Source organism: Oncorhynchus nerka, linkage group LG1 (assembly GCF_034236695.1).
Source record: "Oncorhynchus nerka isolate Pitt River linkage group LG1, Oner_Uvic_2.0, whole genome shotgun sequence".
Taxonomy (NCBI): domain Eukaryota; kingdom Metazoa; phylum Chordata; class Actinopteri; order Salmoniformes; family Salmonidae; genus Oncorhynchus; species Oncorhynchus nerka.
Genome location: NC_088396.1, coordinates 47,784,784 through 47,803,588, shown reverse-complemented (window position 1 = coordinate 47,803,588; position 18,805 = coordinate 47,784,784). Strand labels below are relative to the sequence as shown.

The following is an 18,805-nucleotide window of genomic DNA, read 5'->3' as shown; positions in this document are numbered from 1 at the left end:
ATCAGCCCTGATTTGAAGAGAGAGTGGTTACAGCATTCATTGGACAACACCTAGTAAGCAATACTATACACAATAAAAAGTGAAATACTGTAAATATGTTATCAAAATTGCAACTCCAAACTAGAAGCATCAGAACCCCTTAGAAAGGTAGTTCCACCCTTGAATATGACCGGGCAAAGTGCCAAGAATAGGAGAGCCATCTATTTCATAGTACCCTAATATGACATTTCTTTGTACACCCTGACGAAGGCCGTGAAGCCGAAAAGCGGCAGAGTTTTTAAACTTTGTTTCCATTGAAAATGCCAATACTAAAGGCATTTTAATTAATTACATGAAGAGTGCCTTGGTCCTCCTTTCTTTTTGAAGTCGTCCAAAGTCGTAAATCAATCAATTATTTTATTTTTTATGGCCAAATGTCAGATCAATGTCCTTTGGCCTCTGAATATCACAGGGAAAACATACATATATCCTTGTGTTCAGCATGGATCTTTACTGCACAGAATACAACTTGTTACTAGCACAAAGTTCAAGGTCAAATTGACTTCAGATCACTGTTCCTCAGTGTCTGAGCATCATAGGGACATCATGATATCAACGTGATCAGCATGGTTGCACCATTCTTGTGCATGAAGCAGCTTGTTTCAAGGACAAAAGCGTTCAATAGTTACATAGACCAAGGTCAAGGTCAACTTGCTGGGTCAAACTGACCCAGAACATCACGGATGTCACTATTTTAGCCCTTCCCTTATGTTCCAGTTCAATCCCTTCAAATTGACCCGGAACACAAAGGAAGGGCTAAAGACCACTGTATTGGGACACTGGTTTTTCATGAGGTGGACCCCTGGTCCTCCAAAAGATTATTGAGAGGTAAGGCAATCATGTAGAACATCTGATAAATCACCTATAATACCCCACAATGCACCAGAATGATTTGAACTGACTCACTGTGTTAAGCGTATCCATGAATGTTCTGCTTTGACCTTTCCAGGGTCCGGTGTGAACCCCTGGGTGCCCACCACATGCCCAAGGTAAGTGACCTGCCTCTAGAACAGGTGACACTTTAGGGGTTGTAGTTTCAATCCATGGCTCCAGAGGTGCCCAAACACTCCCTCCAAGTGGGTCAGGTGGGTTTGCTGAAGGTTTCTCTCAAGATCATTTTTGCATCCTCTGACAAGGTATCTAGAGGATATTATACTGTACATAATTTAATGTTAATATAAAGTGGATGGCCATATAAAACATGTCTTCATGAGTTAGCCATGAACAGTACCTAGTAATGCCTTATGTTATAAAGCTCAGATTTGTTGCTTATCTATGCTTCGTATGCACTTTTTGCACTAGTTTGCACTGCTATTGTAAATAGGATGACAAATAGTAGATCGTAGATTTCAGTTTCAAATTTCATATGCTATGAACAACCTATTCATGAAAAATAGTGATTGAGTTTTTCTGTTGATAATCTACATATACTCACAATCAATAAGATGTATAACATTTCAGCTGCCTTAATACTGTAATAATATTTTATGTAATTAGTGGTCAGAGAAAATCCAACTGATTTTCTGGTGCACTCCTCTTATTCATTGCTCTCTCACCTGTGAATGTATTATTTAATACTGAATTAGTACCATATGCCTTGATAAAACAGCTTTCAATACCATAGTGCCCTAGAAGCTCATTACAAAGCTCACGGTGAAAGAAGGCAAAATTACACGGGGGCCCCACAAGGCTGAGTCCTCAGTCCCCTCCTGTATTTCCTGTATACCCACAACTGTGTGACCTCCAACTCCGTCATCAAGTTTGCTGACGACACAACAGCAGTAGCCATGATTACCAACAAGGACGAGACAGCCTACAGGGAGGAGGTAGGCACTCTGAAAGAGTGGTTCCATGTAAAAATCTCTCCCTCAATGTTAAAAAAACAAAGAACCTGATTTTGGACAACATGAGGAACCAGGGTGGACACGTCCCCATCATCAACAAGGCTGTCGTGGAAATGGACAGTAGTATTTTCTGATGGTGATACGTGCAGCCGAATGCACCATTGAGTGAACACTGCCTGCCCTACAGGACACCTACAACACCAGTTGGTGCAGGGAGGCCAAGAAGATCATCAGGGACCTCAGCCACCCAAGCCATGCCCTGTTCTCCCTGCTTCAATCACTCAAACGCAACACAGCCGCATCATGGAAAAAACAGGAAGACTGTCCAATAGTATCGACCCTCAGACCATCAGGCTGCTGAATAGCCATAGCTAGTCAGCTACCCGCTCCCCCGCTACTTCCCCAATGGTAATTTTCCCCCACCCCCAAATGACTTTTACTCTGCCCCCACCCCCAATGACATTCACCACTGTTGCAGTTGTTAATATGTTAATTATAGATGTTTTTTATCCTATTTTTTTATGATTTTTTATTTAACTCAGTCCCCACACACACTCTATGGTCATGCTGCTCCCACTATGGTCATGCTGCTCACTCTATGGTCATGCTGCTCCCTCTATGGTCATGCTGCTCCCTCTATGGTCATGCTGCTCACTCTATGGTCATGCTGCTCACTCTATGGTCATGCTGCTCACTCTATGGTCATGCTGCTCACTCTATGGTCATGCTGCTCCCTCTATGGTCATGCTGCTCCCACTATGGTCATGCTGCTCCCTCTATGGTCATGCTGCTCCCTCTATGGTCATGCTGCTCCCTCTATGGTCATGCTGCTCACTCTATGGTCATGCTGCTCACTCTATGGTCATGCTGCTCACTCTATGGTCATGCTGCTCCCTCTATGGTCATGCTGCTCCCACTATGGTCATGCTGCTCACTCTATGGTCATGCTGCTCCCTCTATGGTCATGCTGCTCCCACTATGGTCATGCTGCTCCCTCTATGGTCATGCTGCTCCCTCTATGGTCATGCTGCTCCCTCTATGGTCATGCTGCTCCCTCTATGGTCATGCTGCTCCCTCTATGGTCCTGCTGCTCCCACTATGGTCCTGCTGCTCCCTCTATGGTCGTGCTGCTCCCTCAATGGTCATGCTGCTCACTCTATGGTCATGCTGCTCCCTCTATGGTCATGCTGCTCCCTCTATGGTCATGCTGCTCCCTCAATGGTCATGCTGCTCACTCTATGGTCATGTTGCTCACTCTATGGTCATGCTGCTCCCTCTATGGTCATGCTGCTCCCTCTATGGTCATGCTGCTCCCTCTATGGTCATGCTTCTCCCTCTATGGTCATGCTGCTCCCTCTATGGTCATGCTGCTCCCTCTATGGTCATGCTTCTCCCTCAATGGTCATGCTGCTCCCTCAATGGTCATGCTGCTCCCACTATGGTCATGCCCCCCACCTCCTCAACAGTTTGTACTCTGCCTCCACCCCAACGGACAATTATTTATAATGTTATTTCAATTTCGGTTGTTGTTTTTTTATTACCATTTTCATTATTTTATTTCACTTAGTCCTGCATGTTCAAGCTCGGAGCCTGAGATTTTCACTGTACCCTCCAATCCTGCAACTATTAAACACAGAATATAACTTAAAATGAAAGTCCCCTAAATTGGAGAATTAACATTTAAGAAGTTAATAATAGATAATTTCAGTATCACGTATTAAGGTGATAATAATCTTGTTTTAACGTGACTATTATTTTCTATTTAACGTGATAATTATCTCATAAAAGTTACAGGAATTTGTTTGTGTGTGGCACAACCATACATTCTAGACCCAACAGTTGAAATGTTTCCTGCTAAAAGATTCAGATACACATTTTGTCTGGTACATATAAAATATATGCACAGTCAGCACAGTCAGCACAGTCAGCACAGTCAGCACATTCAGCACAGTCAGCACAGTCAGCACAGTCAGCACAGTCAGTGACAGTCAGCACAGTCAGCACAGTCAGCACAGTCAGCACATTCAGCACAGTCAGCACATTCAGCACAGTCAGCACATTCAGCACAGTCAGCACAGTCAGCACATTCAGCACAGTCAGCACAGTCAGCACAGTCAGCACATTCAGCACAGTCAGCACAGTCAGCACAGTCAGCACATTCAGCACAGTCAGCACATTCAGCACAGTCAGCACAGTCAGCACAGTCAGCACAGTCAGCACAGTCAGTGACAGTCAGCACAGTCAGCACAGTCAGCACAGTCAGCACATTCAGCACAGTCAGCACAGTCAGCACAGTCAGCACATTCAGCACAGTCAGCGCAGTCAGCGCAGTCAGCGCAGTCAGCGCAGTCAGCGCATTCAGCGCAGTCAGCACAGTCAGCACAGTCAGCACATTCAGCACAGTCAGCACATTCAGCGCAGTCAGCGCAGTCAGCGCATTCAGCGCAGTCAGCGCAGTCAGCGCATTCAGCGCAGTCAGCGCAGTCAGCACAGTCAGCACAGTCAGCACAGTCAGCACAGTCAGCACATTCAGCACAGTCAGCACATTCAGCACAGTCAGCACATTCAGCACAGTCAGCACAGTCAGCACATTCAGCACAGTCAGCACAGTCAGCACAGTCAGCACATTCAGCACAGTCAGCACAGTCAGCACAGTCAGCACATTCAGCACAGTCAGCACAGTCAGCACAGTCAGCGACAGTCAGCACAGTCAGCACAGTCAGCACAGTCAGCACAGTCAGCGCATTCAGCGCAGTCAGCACATTCAGCACAGTCAGCACAGTCAGCACATTCAGCACAGTCAGCACAGTCAGCACATTCAGCGCAGTCAGCGCAGTCAGCACAGTCAGCACAGTCAGTGACAGTTTGAAAATTCCTGGGCAGCGGGGGGGTGTTTTTTTTGCTTCGAGGGGGGGGGGGGGGGTTAGTGGGCACAGGGAAGGGTAGTATGTTTTGTCCCTAGTTTACATTCACCGTTTTGCTGGTTTTTCTACATAATTTGTTTCCGTTCTAGATAACTTACCCCGTCTGCTTGCATCTAGGAGTTAAGGTAGGCTACTTTCCTTATACACTAGCCTACTCCACAGTAACCACATGGGTTGCCACTGTCTGCTTTGGGCTAATTTTCATCACACTCACACCTTTGATATTTGCCTCTGTAGGCCACAAAACAACATGTTTCATTGCTCATGACAAAGCTTTTTATCAGAGTTATTGACTTCACATTAAGCCAGATTCAAGTAACTTCCATGACAGCTTTGTGTTGCTGAAACTTGAAGCAGCAACCATGGCACAAACAATCGGGAGATGGACTATACATAGAGCTGAAAATCAGGCTAACTTGAATATCTCTCCTCAGGGCTACCTGGCCAACTTCCTCCACGGAGAGTGCCCATTGCCACTGAGCGAGACTGAACGGCACCAACCATGGTCCTGCAGACCATTTTTTTGCTGGAGCCTCAGGACTGTTAGGGTTAACTTGAAGAGTGTGGGTGGTAGGTGGAGAAAATTGAAGGAAAGTTTGATTTGACATGTTTTGTGCATATTGTTTTCATCACCCATAATAAAACCTTTTTGTTAATATAAGACATATAGTCTCTTCTCAGTTTGATACAGACACAGAAAGTTCAGATAGAAATTGACTTTATAGAACAGATATAATTCTCTTTCATAGAGAATGAGTCAAGTTATCCCTCTCATTTACAGATTGTGAATTATACTGCCATCCTCTGGCCACTTCACATACTGAAAGCAATCCCTGCCCACTGGGCACAGACGTCAATTCAATGTCTACTCCATGTTGGTTAAAAAATAAACAACGTTGATTCAACCAGTGAGTGTCCAATGGGTGTAACACTCTGCAGTAAAACTGTTTTTAAACTTGTCTCTTTCCTCCAGCATTTTGGATATGAAATCGAATGTTTCATATGAGGTGACATTATTTAATGTCACCTTTTATTTGAGGGTATTTTCATACATATGTTTTACCGTTTACAAATGAAAACACCTTTTATGTATCTAGTCCCCCCATTTGAAGGAGTATTTTGTATTAAAGGTCGTAAACCCTTTAAGAGTAGTGTTCATGTAAATGATGTATTTAGGTATTGGTTTCCTTACCCTGTAAACAGTCTATGAACTGCTCTCATGAGTGACTGTAATCCACACTTTGGCTTTGATTATCACTGCCAACAAACACGAATGCTAGCATTTTCAGACAAAACACTTTATTACATCGGCACACTACCACAACAATGTGACTGTTTTTGAATTTAAAAAATCTATATATTTCCTTTAACATCCTCTGTGTTGTGTGCTTATTATTTAACCATTGATATGTTTTGGGTCATTTTGAGAACTTAAGGAGTATCAGGTACTACTGGGATGTCTACAAATAGCATGTCCATCTTCTTGTGATACATTTCACTGGTCACTGTTCAAAACATTTATAAAGTATTAAGAAAGTATGAATAGTTCTCACTTTAGATTAGAGACTGAAAAACTATTTTACTAATGATCAGTAAATGGTTTATAAGGATATTTATTAAACATCTTATGAATGAACTTATAAATCATTATTAAATACTATGAAAGTTGTTTATAAATGTGTGAAGAACTAGCTTGCTAAAACAGATGCAGGAGTAATGATAAATAAGTTATGAATAAACTATATACTTATCCATTATGAATTATTTAGTGTGTTACTCAATCACTATTTTCATTCACACTAAACAGCTTCTGAGAGAGCTGCTCTGGTGTGACCCCTGACCAGGAAGCAGTGTTGTAGTGAGAGTAGTGGTAGTGTTCATAACCTGCACTGTTGAGTTGATTCAATAATGCATTTTGTAGTCATTAATACATGTCATAATACCCAGGTGAGTAACATTTAGCAAATGTAATAATAAATGGTGAGCAAACTGTAAATGCCTTTCAAATGGTTTATTACCGAACATTGTAGTGGTACACAATTGCATATTCTTGCATTTTACCCTCAACAACTTACATACCCCATTGAGATAGACTTGGACGTTGTCTGATATCATGCAGTATTGAACACTTAAAATTCAGTACACTCGTTAAAGGTGTTGTGTACCAATCGAGCCACTAGAGGGGGATGTTAAACAATATACATAATGACTCGTTCTCAGAATGTACTTTTAGAATACTTACATACTATTTATTATTAAATTACATGGAACAACCACAGACGTTGGTTTTTGGAATGTACAACCCAAAATGACTACAATGTATTTTAGAAAACAAGCTGATGGCTTCTTATACGTTTTCCAAAGCATTCCAGTCCAATCTAGACAAATCATTCTGTATCAACACCACATTCATCTCTATATTGTCAGTGTGTTGTTACATGAAATAACAATTGTGTAGCATAACTATGTTTTTCAAACTGGGAAATACAAATATAGGTACTATGAACGCCTTAACTTCAGAGATAAAATATGTTTAGCCGTCACTTTGAACCATGGATAAAATAAAGCATAAATTATTGGATTAATTAAGGAATTAACAAATGGCAGAAAGCTGATGATGAATGATAATAAATTATCACTTAAGAATGAAAGAAACAAAAAAGAAAATAGAAATGGAATCCAACAACTTAGATAGGTGAAAACAACAATGGATAGAGTTTTTGCTGCTTTTCTCTCAGTCTTATTTGCCTGTACAGTTTTAACACCAGACACACTGGCAGCCTGTCGTGAATATACCTTTCTGGCCTGTGATCTGGCCACCACAAAGATTTTCATATAAAGTGTTATAATAATAGAGCACGGGACAACCATTGTAATTACGAAGTCAATTATATTGCCCCACATATATCCTTCACCAGTAAAACATTCATTCAAACACCTACTCGGTACCTGTACATTTACAATGTCTTTTATAATAGCAGCATCGTATATGATACAACAACACCAGGTAATGGATATACAACACATCACTCTTGTTATTGTTATTTTAGAGTGGTACAATAAGGGATCACACACAGCAACATAGCGGTCAATAGATATCAAGACCAAACTGCCCAGAGATAAAGAAGTACACAAACAACTAATGTAGAGAAGAAACGCACAGAAATACTGCCCAAAAACCCAGCATGGTTCAATTATTGCTACAAACATTACTGGTATCACAATCAGTCCCACCAGGAGATCTGACACAGCCAGAGAGAGGATGAGCAGGTTGGTTGTAGTGTGGAGCTGCTTGAAGTGAGAGATGGAGATGATCACCAGTATGTTCAAAAATACTGTAACTGTTGAAATCACAGAGAAGAAGATGTACAGTGTTATGTAGATAGATATCGATAGCAAAGCCTTTCTGCAAGAAGAGTTTCTGTCTTGAAAACAATATTGATCATCTTTGTGTTCCTCCATTTGTAATAAAGGGTCAAAATGCTGAGGTTCTGCTCCTGCTTGGTCCTGTGTGTGACCCTGTCAGGTCTGCCTTCTGTCAAACTCTGAGCTCTGCCTCTCTATTTATCCCTGAGTTACTGACAGCCACTCCCCTCCCCGGAGTTTCTCTGCACACAAAAGCACGAAAACATACACAAGTGAGCACAAAATGATGTAATGTATGATGTAATGTATGTTGCTGTATGTTGCTGTGGCCTGTCCTTTAGCCTTCCTGATAGTTAGATATGAGAGAAAGGGACATTTTCTCAAATTCTATGAATTTTATTGGGAAAATATATTATGTGTGATGTTTTGGTCACCCAAAGGCTTTTTAAATGGGAAATAGGAGTAACTGTTTTGGTGATGTCCATGCTCTGTTTAGGCCATAACCCACAACCTCAGGAGACATGACGGCACGGCACATGTCACCTGGCCAGTGTGTATGAAAGCTGACAGTAGGGAAGTTGATGACGGCATATGTTTATGTTGAACGCACTTATAGCAAATGAAATCAACATTTGTGGCATTCCATTGAAACATTCCATAGACTTGTTAAAATGACCATAAGAACTGAATTATGCATCATACTTCTTCAAGTTGAGGGAGACTTTGTTACATCATGTGGACAATATTTTTTATTTCTTTAATTGTATTTTTATTTGATCTTTTATAAACAATACAAAACAAACACATGCACATACAAATAACTACATAATGTAAACATCAACTACACCTGCCCACTAGCACACACCCCATCCTCAGCACCCACATCACTTTCCGCCACATGGCCTCAAACGACACTATTCTCTTTCTCTCCATCACCGACTTACTTTCAATATTTAGAAGAGAACGAATTTGACCTTTCCATTGCGTTAATGGCAGAAGATTGGTTGATTTCCAGTTTTAAAGTTTTGTTTAAAGATGATTGACGAGAAAAGTATCGTCCAACCCATCGGGTATCTCGCTGCACCCTCCGATGCCATGTCTGGAAATATGAAGACAGACGGTTTAAAAGTAAATTCACGTTGTGATACTTCTGACAGCCAACTTTCTATCTCCGCATATTACTTTTGGACTTCATAACATACTCAGATGGCATGGATTATTGAGTCATTGTTAGTTTACACTTCAGACGTGACTCTGCCATTGTGATGTAGAATTTGTGAATATTGTCTCTTGTACAATAAATTATATACATACATTTTTACTGGATTTTGCGTACATTTTTGTCAACTGTAATCTCACAAAATCAGTCCTTTTTATGTCTTGGTTCCAATAGTTAATATTTTTTTCTAAGAGATTGTCAGTTGTGATATAAAATTCTAAATCGCAAGTATTTTGAAAATATCTGAATTGGTCATTCCAAACTTATTTCCAGAGATTTTAGAGTATTATTGAGTTTTCAATATTGGTCTGGAATATCAGGGAATCATCTGCAAATAAGTTTAGTTTGTATTAATGTTTTTCAATACTGACACCTGTTTTGCTTGGGTACTGTCCAATTTTGTCTGCAAGCGGTTCAACTGCCAGTGCAAACAGGAAACTAATGCCACATTATATTTACATACCCTACATTACTCATCTCATATGGATATACTGTACTCTATACCATCTACTGCATCTTGCCTATACCGTTCTGTACCATCACTCATTCATATATCTTTATGTACATATTCTTTATCCCTTTACACTTGTGTGTATCAGGTAGTAGTTGTGGAATTGTTAGGTTAGATTACTCGTTGGTTATTACTGCATTGTCAGAACTAGAAGCACAAGCATTTCGCTACACTCGGATTAACATCTGCTAACCATGTGTATGTGACAAATAACATTTGATTTGATTTTGATTTGATTTGATTCGAAAGAGAAGGGACCTCCCTGCCTTGTGCCCCTTTCTAAAGCAATTTCATCAGATAATGTATGTTTGTTGTAGGACACTTGTTTTTCAACAGGATAATGTCCCATCACACCTCCAGGTGTGGCTACTTTGAAGAATCTAAAATATAAAAATATAAAATACATTTTGATTTGTTTAACAGTTTTTTGGTTACTACGTGATTCCATATGTGTTATTTCATAGTTTTGATGTCTTCACTATTATTGTACAATGTAGAAAATAGTTTTAAAAAACTGGAATGAGTAGGTGTGTCCAAACTTTTGACGGGTACTGTATATTTACAGTTGAAGTCGGAAGTTTACATACACCTTAGCCACCGTAGCATACTCCTGGGCTACAATACCCGGACCCACGACCTGTCTATCGATGTCACCGCATGAAGAGGAATAAACAGACTCACCCCATCGCGACGTCCCCCAAAGGCTAACTCTCTAGCCCTTGCTATCTCCTTGCTTGCTAACTCGGCCTGCTAACTGCTAGCTTGTTTTAGCCCGGTCCGCTAACTGCTACCTTGTTTAGCCCCAGCCTACTAACTGTTAGCTTGTTAGCACAGGCCTGCTAACCGTCTGAATCGCCGCGTCCCAAACACTCACTGGACCCATATTTACTTTCTATCTCTTTTCGATTTTTAATTTGTTTATACCTTCCGGTAACCTGCCTCACCCAATGTGATACGGAATCGCTATTATTTTTAATTTTTAGAACACACTCAAGAACCTCCAGAAGCTAACCAGCTAACTAGCTACAAGCTATTTAGTCATTGTTAGTTTTTTAACCTGGATAACACTCGCCAGTCCAGCTTCCCTGCCCCATCCACCGCTGCCCCCTGGACACTGATCACTTGGCTACATAGCTGATGCACGCTGGACTGTCCATTAATCACGGTACTCCATTCTGCTTGTTTATGTTTTATCTGTCGGCCCCGTTGCCTAGTCAACGCCATTTTACCCGCTGTTGTTGTGCTAGCTGATTAGCTGTTGTTGTCTCACCTACTGTTTTAGCTAGCTCTCCCAATTCAACACCTGTGATTACTGTATGCATCGCTGTATGTCTCTCTCAAATGTCAATATGCCTTGTATACTGTTGTTCAGGTTAGTTATCATTGTTTTAGTTTACAATGGAGCCCCTAGTTCCACTCTTCATACCCCTGATACCTCCTTTGTCCCACCTCCCACACATGCGGTGACCTCACCCATTACAACCAGCATGTCCAGAGATACAACCTCTCTCATCATCACCCAGTGCCTGGGCTTACCTCCGCTGTACCCGCACCCCACCATACCCCTGTCTGCGCATTATGCCCTGAATATATTCTACCATGCCCAGAAACCTGCTCCTCTTATTCTCTGTCCCCAACGCTCTAGGCGACCAGTTTTGATAGCCTTTAGCCGCACCCTCATACTACTCCTTCTCTGTTCCGCGGGTGATGTGGAGGTAAACCCAGGCCCTGCATGTCCCCAGGCACCCTCATTTGTTGACTTCTGTGATCGAAAAAGCCTTGGTTTCATGCATGTCAACATCAGAAGCCTCCTCCCTAAGTTTGTTTTACTCACTGCTTTAGCACACTCTGCTAACCCTGATGTCCTTGCCGTGTCTGAATCCTGGCTCAGGAAGGTCACCAAAAATTTGGAGATTTCCATACCCAACTATAACATCTTCCGTCAAGATAGAACTGCCAAAGGGGGAGGAGTTGCAGTCTACTGCAGAGATAGCCTGCAAAGTAATGTCATACTTTCCAGGTCCATACCCAAACAGTTCAAACTACTAATTTTGAAAATTACTCTCTCCAGAAATAAGTCTCTCACTGTTGCCGCCTGCTACCGACCCCCCTCAGCTCCCAGCTGTGCCCTGGACACCATTTGTGAATTGATCGCCCCCCATCTAGCTTCAGAGTTTGTTCTGTTTGTTCTGTTAGGCACCCTCATAGACGTCAACCTGACCAACTGGCCCTCCAAATACACCTCCGCTGTCTTCAACCAGGATCTCAGCGATCACTGCCTCATTGCCTGTATCCGCTACGGAGCCGCAGTCAAACGACCACCCTCATCACTGTCAAACGCTCCCTAAAACACTTCTGTGAGCAGGCCTTTCTAATCGACCTGGCCGGGTATCCTGGAAGGACATTGACCTCATCCCGTCAGTTGAGGATGCCTGGTCATTCTTTAAAAGTAACTTCCTCACCATAAGCATGCTCCGTTCAAAAAATGCAGAACTAAGAACAGATACAGCCCTTGGTTCACTCCAGACCTGACTGCCCTCGACCAGCACAAAAACATCCTGTGGCGGACTGCAATAGCATCGAATAGTCCCCGCGATATGCAACTGTTCAGGGAAGTCAGGAACCAATACACGCAGCTAAGGCCAGCTTCTTCAGGCAGAAGTTTGCATCCTGTAGCTCCAACTCCAAAAAGTTCTGGGACACTGTGAAGTACATGGAGAACAAGAGCACCTCCTCCCAGCTGCCCACTGCACTGAGGCTAGGTAACACGGTCACCACCGATAAATCCATGATTATCGAAAACTTCAACAAGCATTTCTCAACGGCTGGCCATGCCTTCCGCCTGGCTACTCCAACCTCGACCAACAGCTCCGCCCCCCCCCCCCCCGCAGCTACTCGCCCAAGCCTCTCCAGGTTCTCCTTTACCCAAATCCAGATAGCAGATGTTCTGAAAGAGCTGCAAAACCTGGACCCGTACAAATCAGCTGGGCTTGACAATCTGGACCCTCTATTTCTGAAACTATCCGCCGCCATTGTCGCAACCCCTATTACCAGCCTGTTCAACCTCTCTTTCATATCGTCTGAGATCCCCAAGGATTGGAAAGCTGCCGCAGTCATCCCCCTCTTCAAAGGGAGACACCCTGGACCCAAACTGTTACAGACCTATATCCATCCTGCCCTGCCTGTCTAAGGTCTTGAAAGCCAAGTCAACAAACAGGTCACTGACCATCTCGAATCCCACCGTACCTTCTCCGCTGTGCAATCTGGTTTCCGAGCCGGTCACGGGTGCACCTCAGCCACACTCAAGGTACTAAACGATATCATAACCGCCATCGATAAAAGACAGTACTGTGCAGCCGTCTTCATCGACCTTGCCAAGGCTTTCGACTCTGTCAATCACCATATTCTTATCGGCAGACTCAGTAGCCTCGGTTTTTCGGATGACTGCCTTGCCTGGTTCACCAATTACTTTGCAGACAGAGTTCAGTGTGTCAAATCGGAGGGCATGCTGTCCGGTCCTCTGGCAGTCTCTATGGGGGTGCCACAGGGTTCAATTCTCGGGCCGACTCTTTTCTCTGTATATATCAATGATGTTGCTCTTGCTGCGGGCGATTCCCTGATCCACCTCTACGCAGACGATACCATTCTATATACTCATGGCCCGTCCTTGGACACTGTGCTATCTAACCTCAAACGAGCTTCAATGCCATACAACACTCCTTCCGTGGCCTCCAACTGCTCTTAAACGCTAGTAAAACCAAATGCATGCTTTTCAACCGATCGCTGCCTGCACCCGCATGCCCGACCAGCATCACCACCCTGGATTGTTCCGACCTTGAATATGTGGACATCTATAAGTACCTAGGTGTCTGGCTAGACTGTAAACTCTCCTTCCAGACTCATATCAAACATCTCCAATCGAAAATCAAATCAAGTCGGCTTTCTATTCCGCATCAAAGCCTCCTTCACTCACGCCGCCAAACTTACCCTAGTAAAACTGAAAACAGTTTATCACAGTGCCATCCGTTTTGTCACTAAAGCACCTTATACCACCCACCACTGTGACTTGTATGCTCTAGTCGGCTGGCCCTCGCTACATATTCGTCGCCAGACCCACTGGCTCCAGGTCATCTACAAGTCCATGCTAGGTAAAGCTCCGCCTTATCTCAGTTCACTGGCACGATGGCAACACCCATCCGTAGCACGCGCTCCAGCAGGTGTATCTCACTGATCATCCCTAAAGCCAACACCTCATTTGGCCGCCTTTCGTTCCAGTACTCTGCTGCCTGTGACTGGAACGAATTGCAAAAATCGCTGAAGTTGGAGACTTTTATCTCCTCACCAACTTCAAACATCTGCTATCTGAGCAGCTAACCGATCGCTGCAGCTGTACATAGTCTATTGGTAAATAGCCCACCCATTTTCACCTACCTCATCCCTATACTGTTTTTATTTATTTACTTTTCTGCTCTTTTGCACACCAATATCTCTACCTGTACATGACCATCTGATCATTTATCACTCCAGTGTTAATCTGCAAAATTGTAATTATTCGCCTACCTCCTCATGCCTTTTTGCACACAATGTATATAGACTCCCCTTTAGTTTTTTTCTACTGTGTTATTGACTTGTTAATTGTTTACTCCATGTGTAACTCTGTGTTGTCTGTTCACACTGCTATGCTTTATCTTGGCCAGGTCGCAGTTGCAAATGAGAACTTGTTCTCAACTAGCCTACCTTGCCTTTCTGCAAGAAGAGTTTCTGTCTTGAAAACAATATTGATCATCTTTGTGTTCCTCCATTTGTAATAAAGGGTCAAAATGCTGAGGTTCTGCTCCTGCTTGGTCCTGTGTGTGACCCTGTCAGGTCTGCCTTCTGTCAAACTCTGAGCTCTGCCTCTCTATTTATCCCTGAGTTACTGACAGCCACTCCCCTCCCCGGAGTTTCTCTGCACACAAAAGCACGAAAACATACACAAGTGAGCACAAAATGATGTAATGTATGATGTAATGTATGTTGCTGTATGTTGCTGTGGCCTGTCCTTTAGCCTTCCTGATAGTTAGATATGAGAGAAAGGGACATTTTCTCAAATTCTATGAATTTTATTGGGAAAATATATTATGTGTGATGTTTTGGTCACCCAAAGGCTTTTTAAATGGGAAATAGGAGTAACTGTTTTGGTGATGTCCATGCTCTGTTTAGGCCATAACCCACAACCTCAGGAGACATGACGGCACGGCACATGTCACCTGGCCAGTGTGTATGAAAGCTGACAGTAGGGAAGTTGATGACGGCATATGTTTATGTTGAACGCACTTATAGCAAATGAAATCAACATTTGTGGCATTCCATTGAAACATTCCATAGACTTGTTAAAATGACCATAAGAACTGAATTATGCATCATACTTCTTCAAGTTGAGGGAGACTTTGTTACATCATGTGGACAATATTTTTTATTTCTTTAATTGTATTTTTATTTGATCTTTTATAAACAATACAAAACAAACACATGCACATACAAATAACTACATAATGTAAACATCAACTACACCTGCCCACTAGCACACACCCCATCCTCAGCACCCACATCACTTTCCGCCACATGGCCTCAAACGACACTATTCTCTTTCTCTCCATCACCGACTTACTTTCAATATTTAGAAGAGAACGAATTTGACCTTTCCATTGCGTTAATGGCAGAAGATTGGTTGATTTCCAGTTGTAAAGTTTTGTTTAAAGATGATTGACGAGAAAAGTATCGTCCAACCCATCGGGTATCTCGCTGCACCCTCCGATGCCATGTCTGGAAATATGAAGACAGACGGTTTAAAAGTAAATTCACGTTGTGATACTTCTGACAGCCAACTTTCTATCTCCGCATATTACTTTTGGACTTCATAACATACTCAGATGGCATGGATTATTGAGTCATTGTTAGTTTACACTTCAGACGTGACTCTGCCATTGTGATGTAGAATTTGTGAATATTGTCTCTTGTACAATAAATTATATACATACATTTTTACTGGATTTTGCGTACATTTTTGTCAACTGTAATCTCACAAAATCAGTCCTTTTTATGTCTTGGTTCCAATAGTTAATATTTTTTTCTAAGAGATTGTCAGTTGTGATATAAAATTCTAAATCGCAAGTATTTTGAAAATATCTGAATTGGTCATTCCAAACTTATTTCCAGAGATTTTAGAGTATTATTGAGTTTTCAATATTGGTCTGGAATATCAGGGAATCATCTGCAAATAAGTTTAGTTTGTATTAATGTTTTTCAATACTGACACCTGTTTTGCTTGGGTACTGTCCAATTTTGTCTGCAAGCGGTTCAACTGCCAGTGCAAACAGGAAACTAATGCCACATTATATTTACATACCCTACATTACTCATCTCATATGGATATACTGTACTCTATACCATCTACTGCATCTTGCCTATACCGTTCTGTACCATCACTCATTCATATATCTTTATGTACATATTCTTTATCCCTTTACACTTGTGTGTATCAGGTAGTAGTTGTGGAATTGTTAGGTTAGATTACTCGTTGGTTATTACTGCATTGTCAGAACTAGAAGCACAAGCATTTCGCTACACTCGGATTAACATCTGCTAACCATGTGTATGTGACAAATAACATTTGATTTGATTTTGATTTGATTTGATTCGAAAGAGAAGGGACCTCCCTGCCTTGTGCCCCTTTCTAAAGCAATTTCATCAGATAATGTATGTTTGTTGTAGGACACTTGTTTTTCAACAGGATAATGTCCCATCACACCTCCAGGTGTGGCTACTTTGAAGAATCTAAAATATAAAAATATAAAATACATTTTGATTTGTTTAACAGTTTTTTGGTTACTACGTGATTCCATATGTGTTATTTCATAGTTTTGATGTCTTCACTATTATTGTACAATGTAGAAAATAGTTTTAAAAAACTGGAATGAGTAGGTGTGTCCAAACTTTTGACGGGTACTGTATATTTACAGTTGAAGTCGGAAGTTTACATACACCTTAGCCACCGTAGCATACTCCTGGGCTACAATACCCGGACCCACGACCTGTCTATCGATGTCACCGCATGAAGAGGAATAAACAGACTCACCCCATCGCGACGTCCCCCAAAGGCTAACTCTCTAGCCCTTGCTATCTCCTTGCTTGCTAACTCGGCCTGCTAACTGCTAGCTTGTTTAGCCCCGGTCCGCTAACTGCTACCTTGTTTAGCCCCAGCCTACTAACTGTTAGCTTGTTAGCACAGGCCTGCTAACCGTCTGAATCGCCGCGTCCCAAACACTCACTGGACCCATATTTACTTTCTATCTCTTTTCGATTTTTAATTTGTTTATACCTTCCGGTAACCTGCCTCACCCAATGTGATACGGAATCGCTATTATTTTTAATTTTTAGAACACACTCAAGAACCTCCAGAAGCTAACCAGCTAACTAGCTACAAGCTATTTAGTCATTGTTAGTTTTTTAACCTGGATAACACTCGCCAGTCCATCTTCCCTGCCCCATCCACCGCTGCCCCCTGGACACTGATCACTTGGCTACATAGCTGATGCACGCTGGACTGTCCATTAATCACGGTACTCCATTCTGCTTGTTTATGTTTTATCTGTCGGCCCCGTTGCCTAGTCAACGCCATTTTACCCGCTGTTGTTGTGCTAGCTGATTAGCTGTTGTTGTCTCACCTACTGTTTTAGCTAGCTCTCCCAATTCAACACCTGTGATTACTGTATGCATCGCTGTATGTCTCTCTCAAATGTCAATATGCCTTGTATACTGTTGTTCAGGTTAGTTATCATTGTTTTAGTTTACAATGGAGCCCCTAGTTCCACTCTTCATACCCCTGATACCTCCTTTGTCCCACCTCCCACACATGCGGTGACCTCACCCATTACAACCAGCATGTCCAGAGATACAACCTCTCTCATCATCACCCAGTGCCTGGGCTTACCTCCGCTGTACCCGCACCCCACCATACCCCTGTCTGCGCATTATGCCCTGAATATATTCTACCATGCCCAGAAACCTGCTCCTCTTATTCTCTGTCCCCAACGCTCTAGGCGACCAGTTTTGATAGCCTTTAGCCGCACCCTCATACTACTCCTTCTCTGTTCCGCGGGTGATGTGGAGGTAAACCCAGGCCCTGCATGTCCCCAGGCACCCTCATTTGTTGACTTCTGTGATCGAAAAGCCTTGGTTTCATGCATGTCAACATCAGAAGCCTCCTCCCTAAGTTTGTTTTACTCACTGCTTTAGCACACTCTGCTAACCCTGATGTCCTTGCCGTGTCTGAATCCTGGCTCAGGAAGGTCACCAAAAATTTGGAGATTTCCATACCCAACTATAACATCTTCCGTCAAGATAGAACTGCCAAAGGGGAGGAGTTGCAGTCTACTGCAGAGATAGCCTGCAAAGTAATGTCATACTTTCCAGGTCCATACCCAAACAGTTCAAACTACTAATTTTGAAAATTACTCTCTCCAGAAATAAGTCTCTCACTGTTGCCGCCTGCTACCGACCCCCCTCAGCTCCCAGCTGTGCCCTGGACACCATTTGTGAATTGATCGCCCCCCATCTAGCTTCAGAGTTTGTTCTGTTTGTTCTGTTAGGCACCCTCATAGACGTCAACCTGACCAACTGGCCCTCCAAATACACCTCCGCTGTCTTCAACCAGGATCTCAGCGATCACTGCCTCATTGCCTGTATCCGCTACGGAGCCGCAGTCAAACGACCACCCCTCATCACTGTCAAACGCTCCCTAAAACACTTCTGTGAGCAGGCCTTTCTAATCGACCTGGCCCGGGTATCCTGGAAGGACATTGACCTCATCCCGTCAGTTGAGGATGCCTGGTCATTCTTTAAAAGTAACTTCCTCACCATA

At 42.7% G+C, this 18,805-nt stretch overlaps 1 protein-coding gene across 1 annotated transcript; it reads right to left on the bottom strand.

Moving 5' to 3' along the window:
• Positions 1-6,822: 6,822 nt before the first annotated feature.
• Positions 6,823-8,329, bottom strand: LOC115124843 (trace amine-associated receptor 13c-like). The gene has a single exon (XM_029654329.2). It carries the CDS (start codon positions 8,267-8,269, stop codon positions 7,307-7,309), a length of 963 nt encoding a protein of 320 aa, XP_029510189.1. The 5' UTR covers positions 8,270-8,329; the 3' UTR covers positions 6,823-7,306.
• Between the last annotated feature and the right edge of the window lie 10,476 nt (positions 8,330-18,805).

Bases quoted from the DNA above. Each gene is read 5' to 3' on its own strand.
- LOC115124843 (XM_029654329.2), bottom strand. From the start codon at position 8,269: ATGGAGGAACACAAAGATGATCAATATTGTTTTCAAGACAGAAACTCT.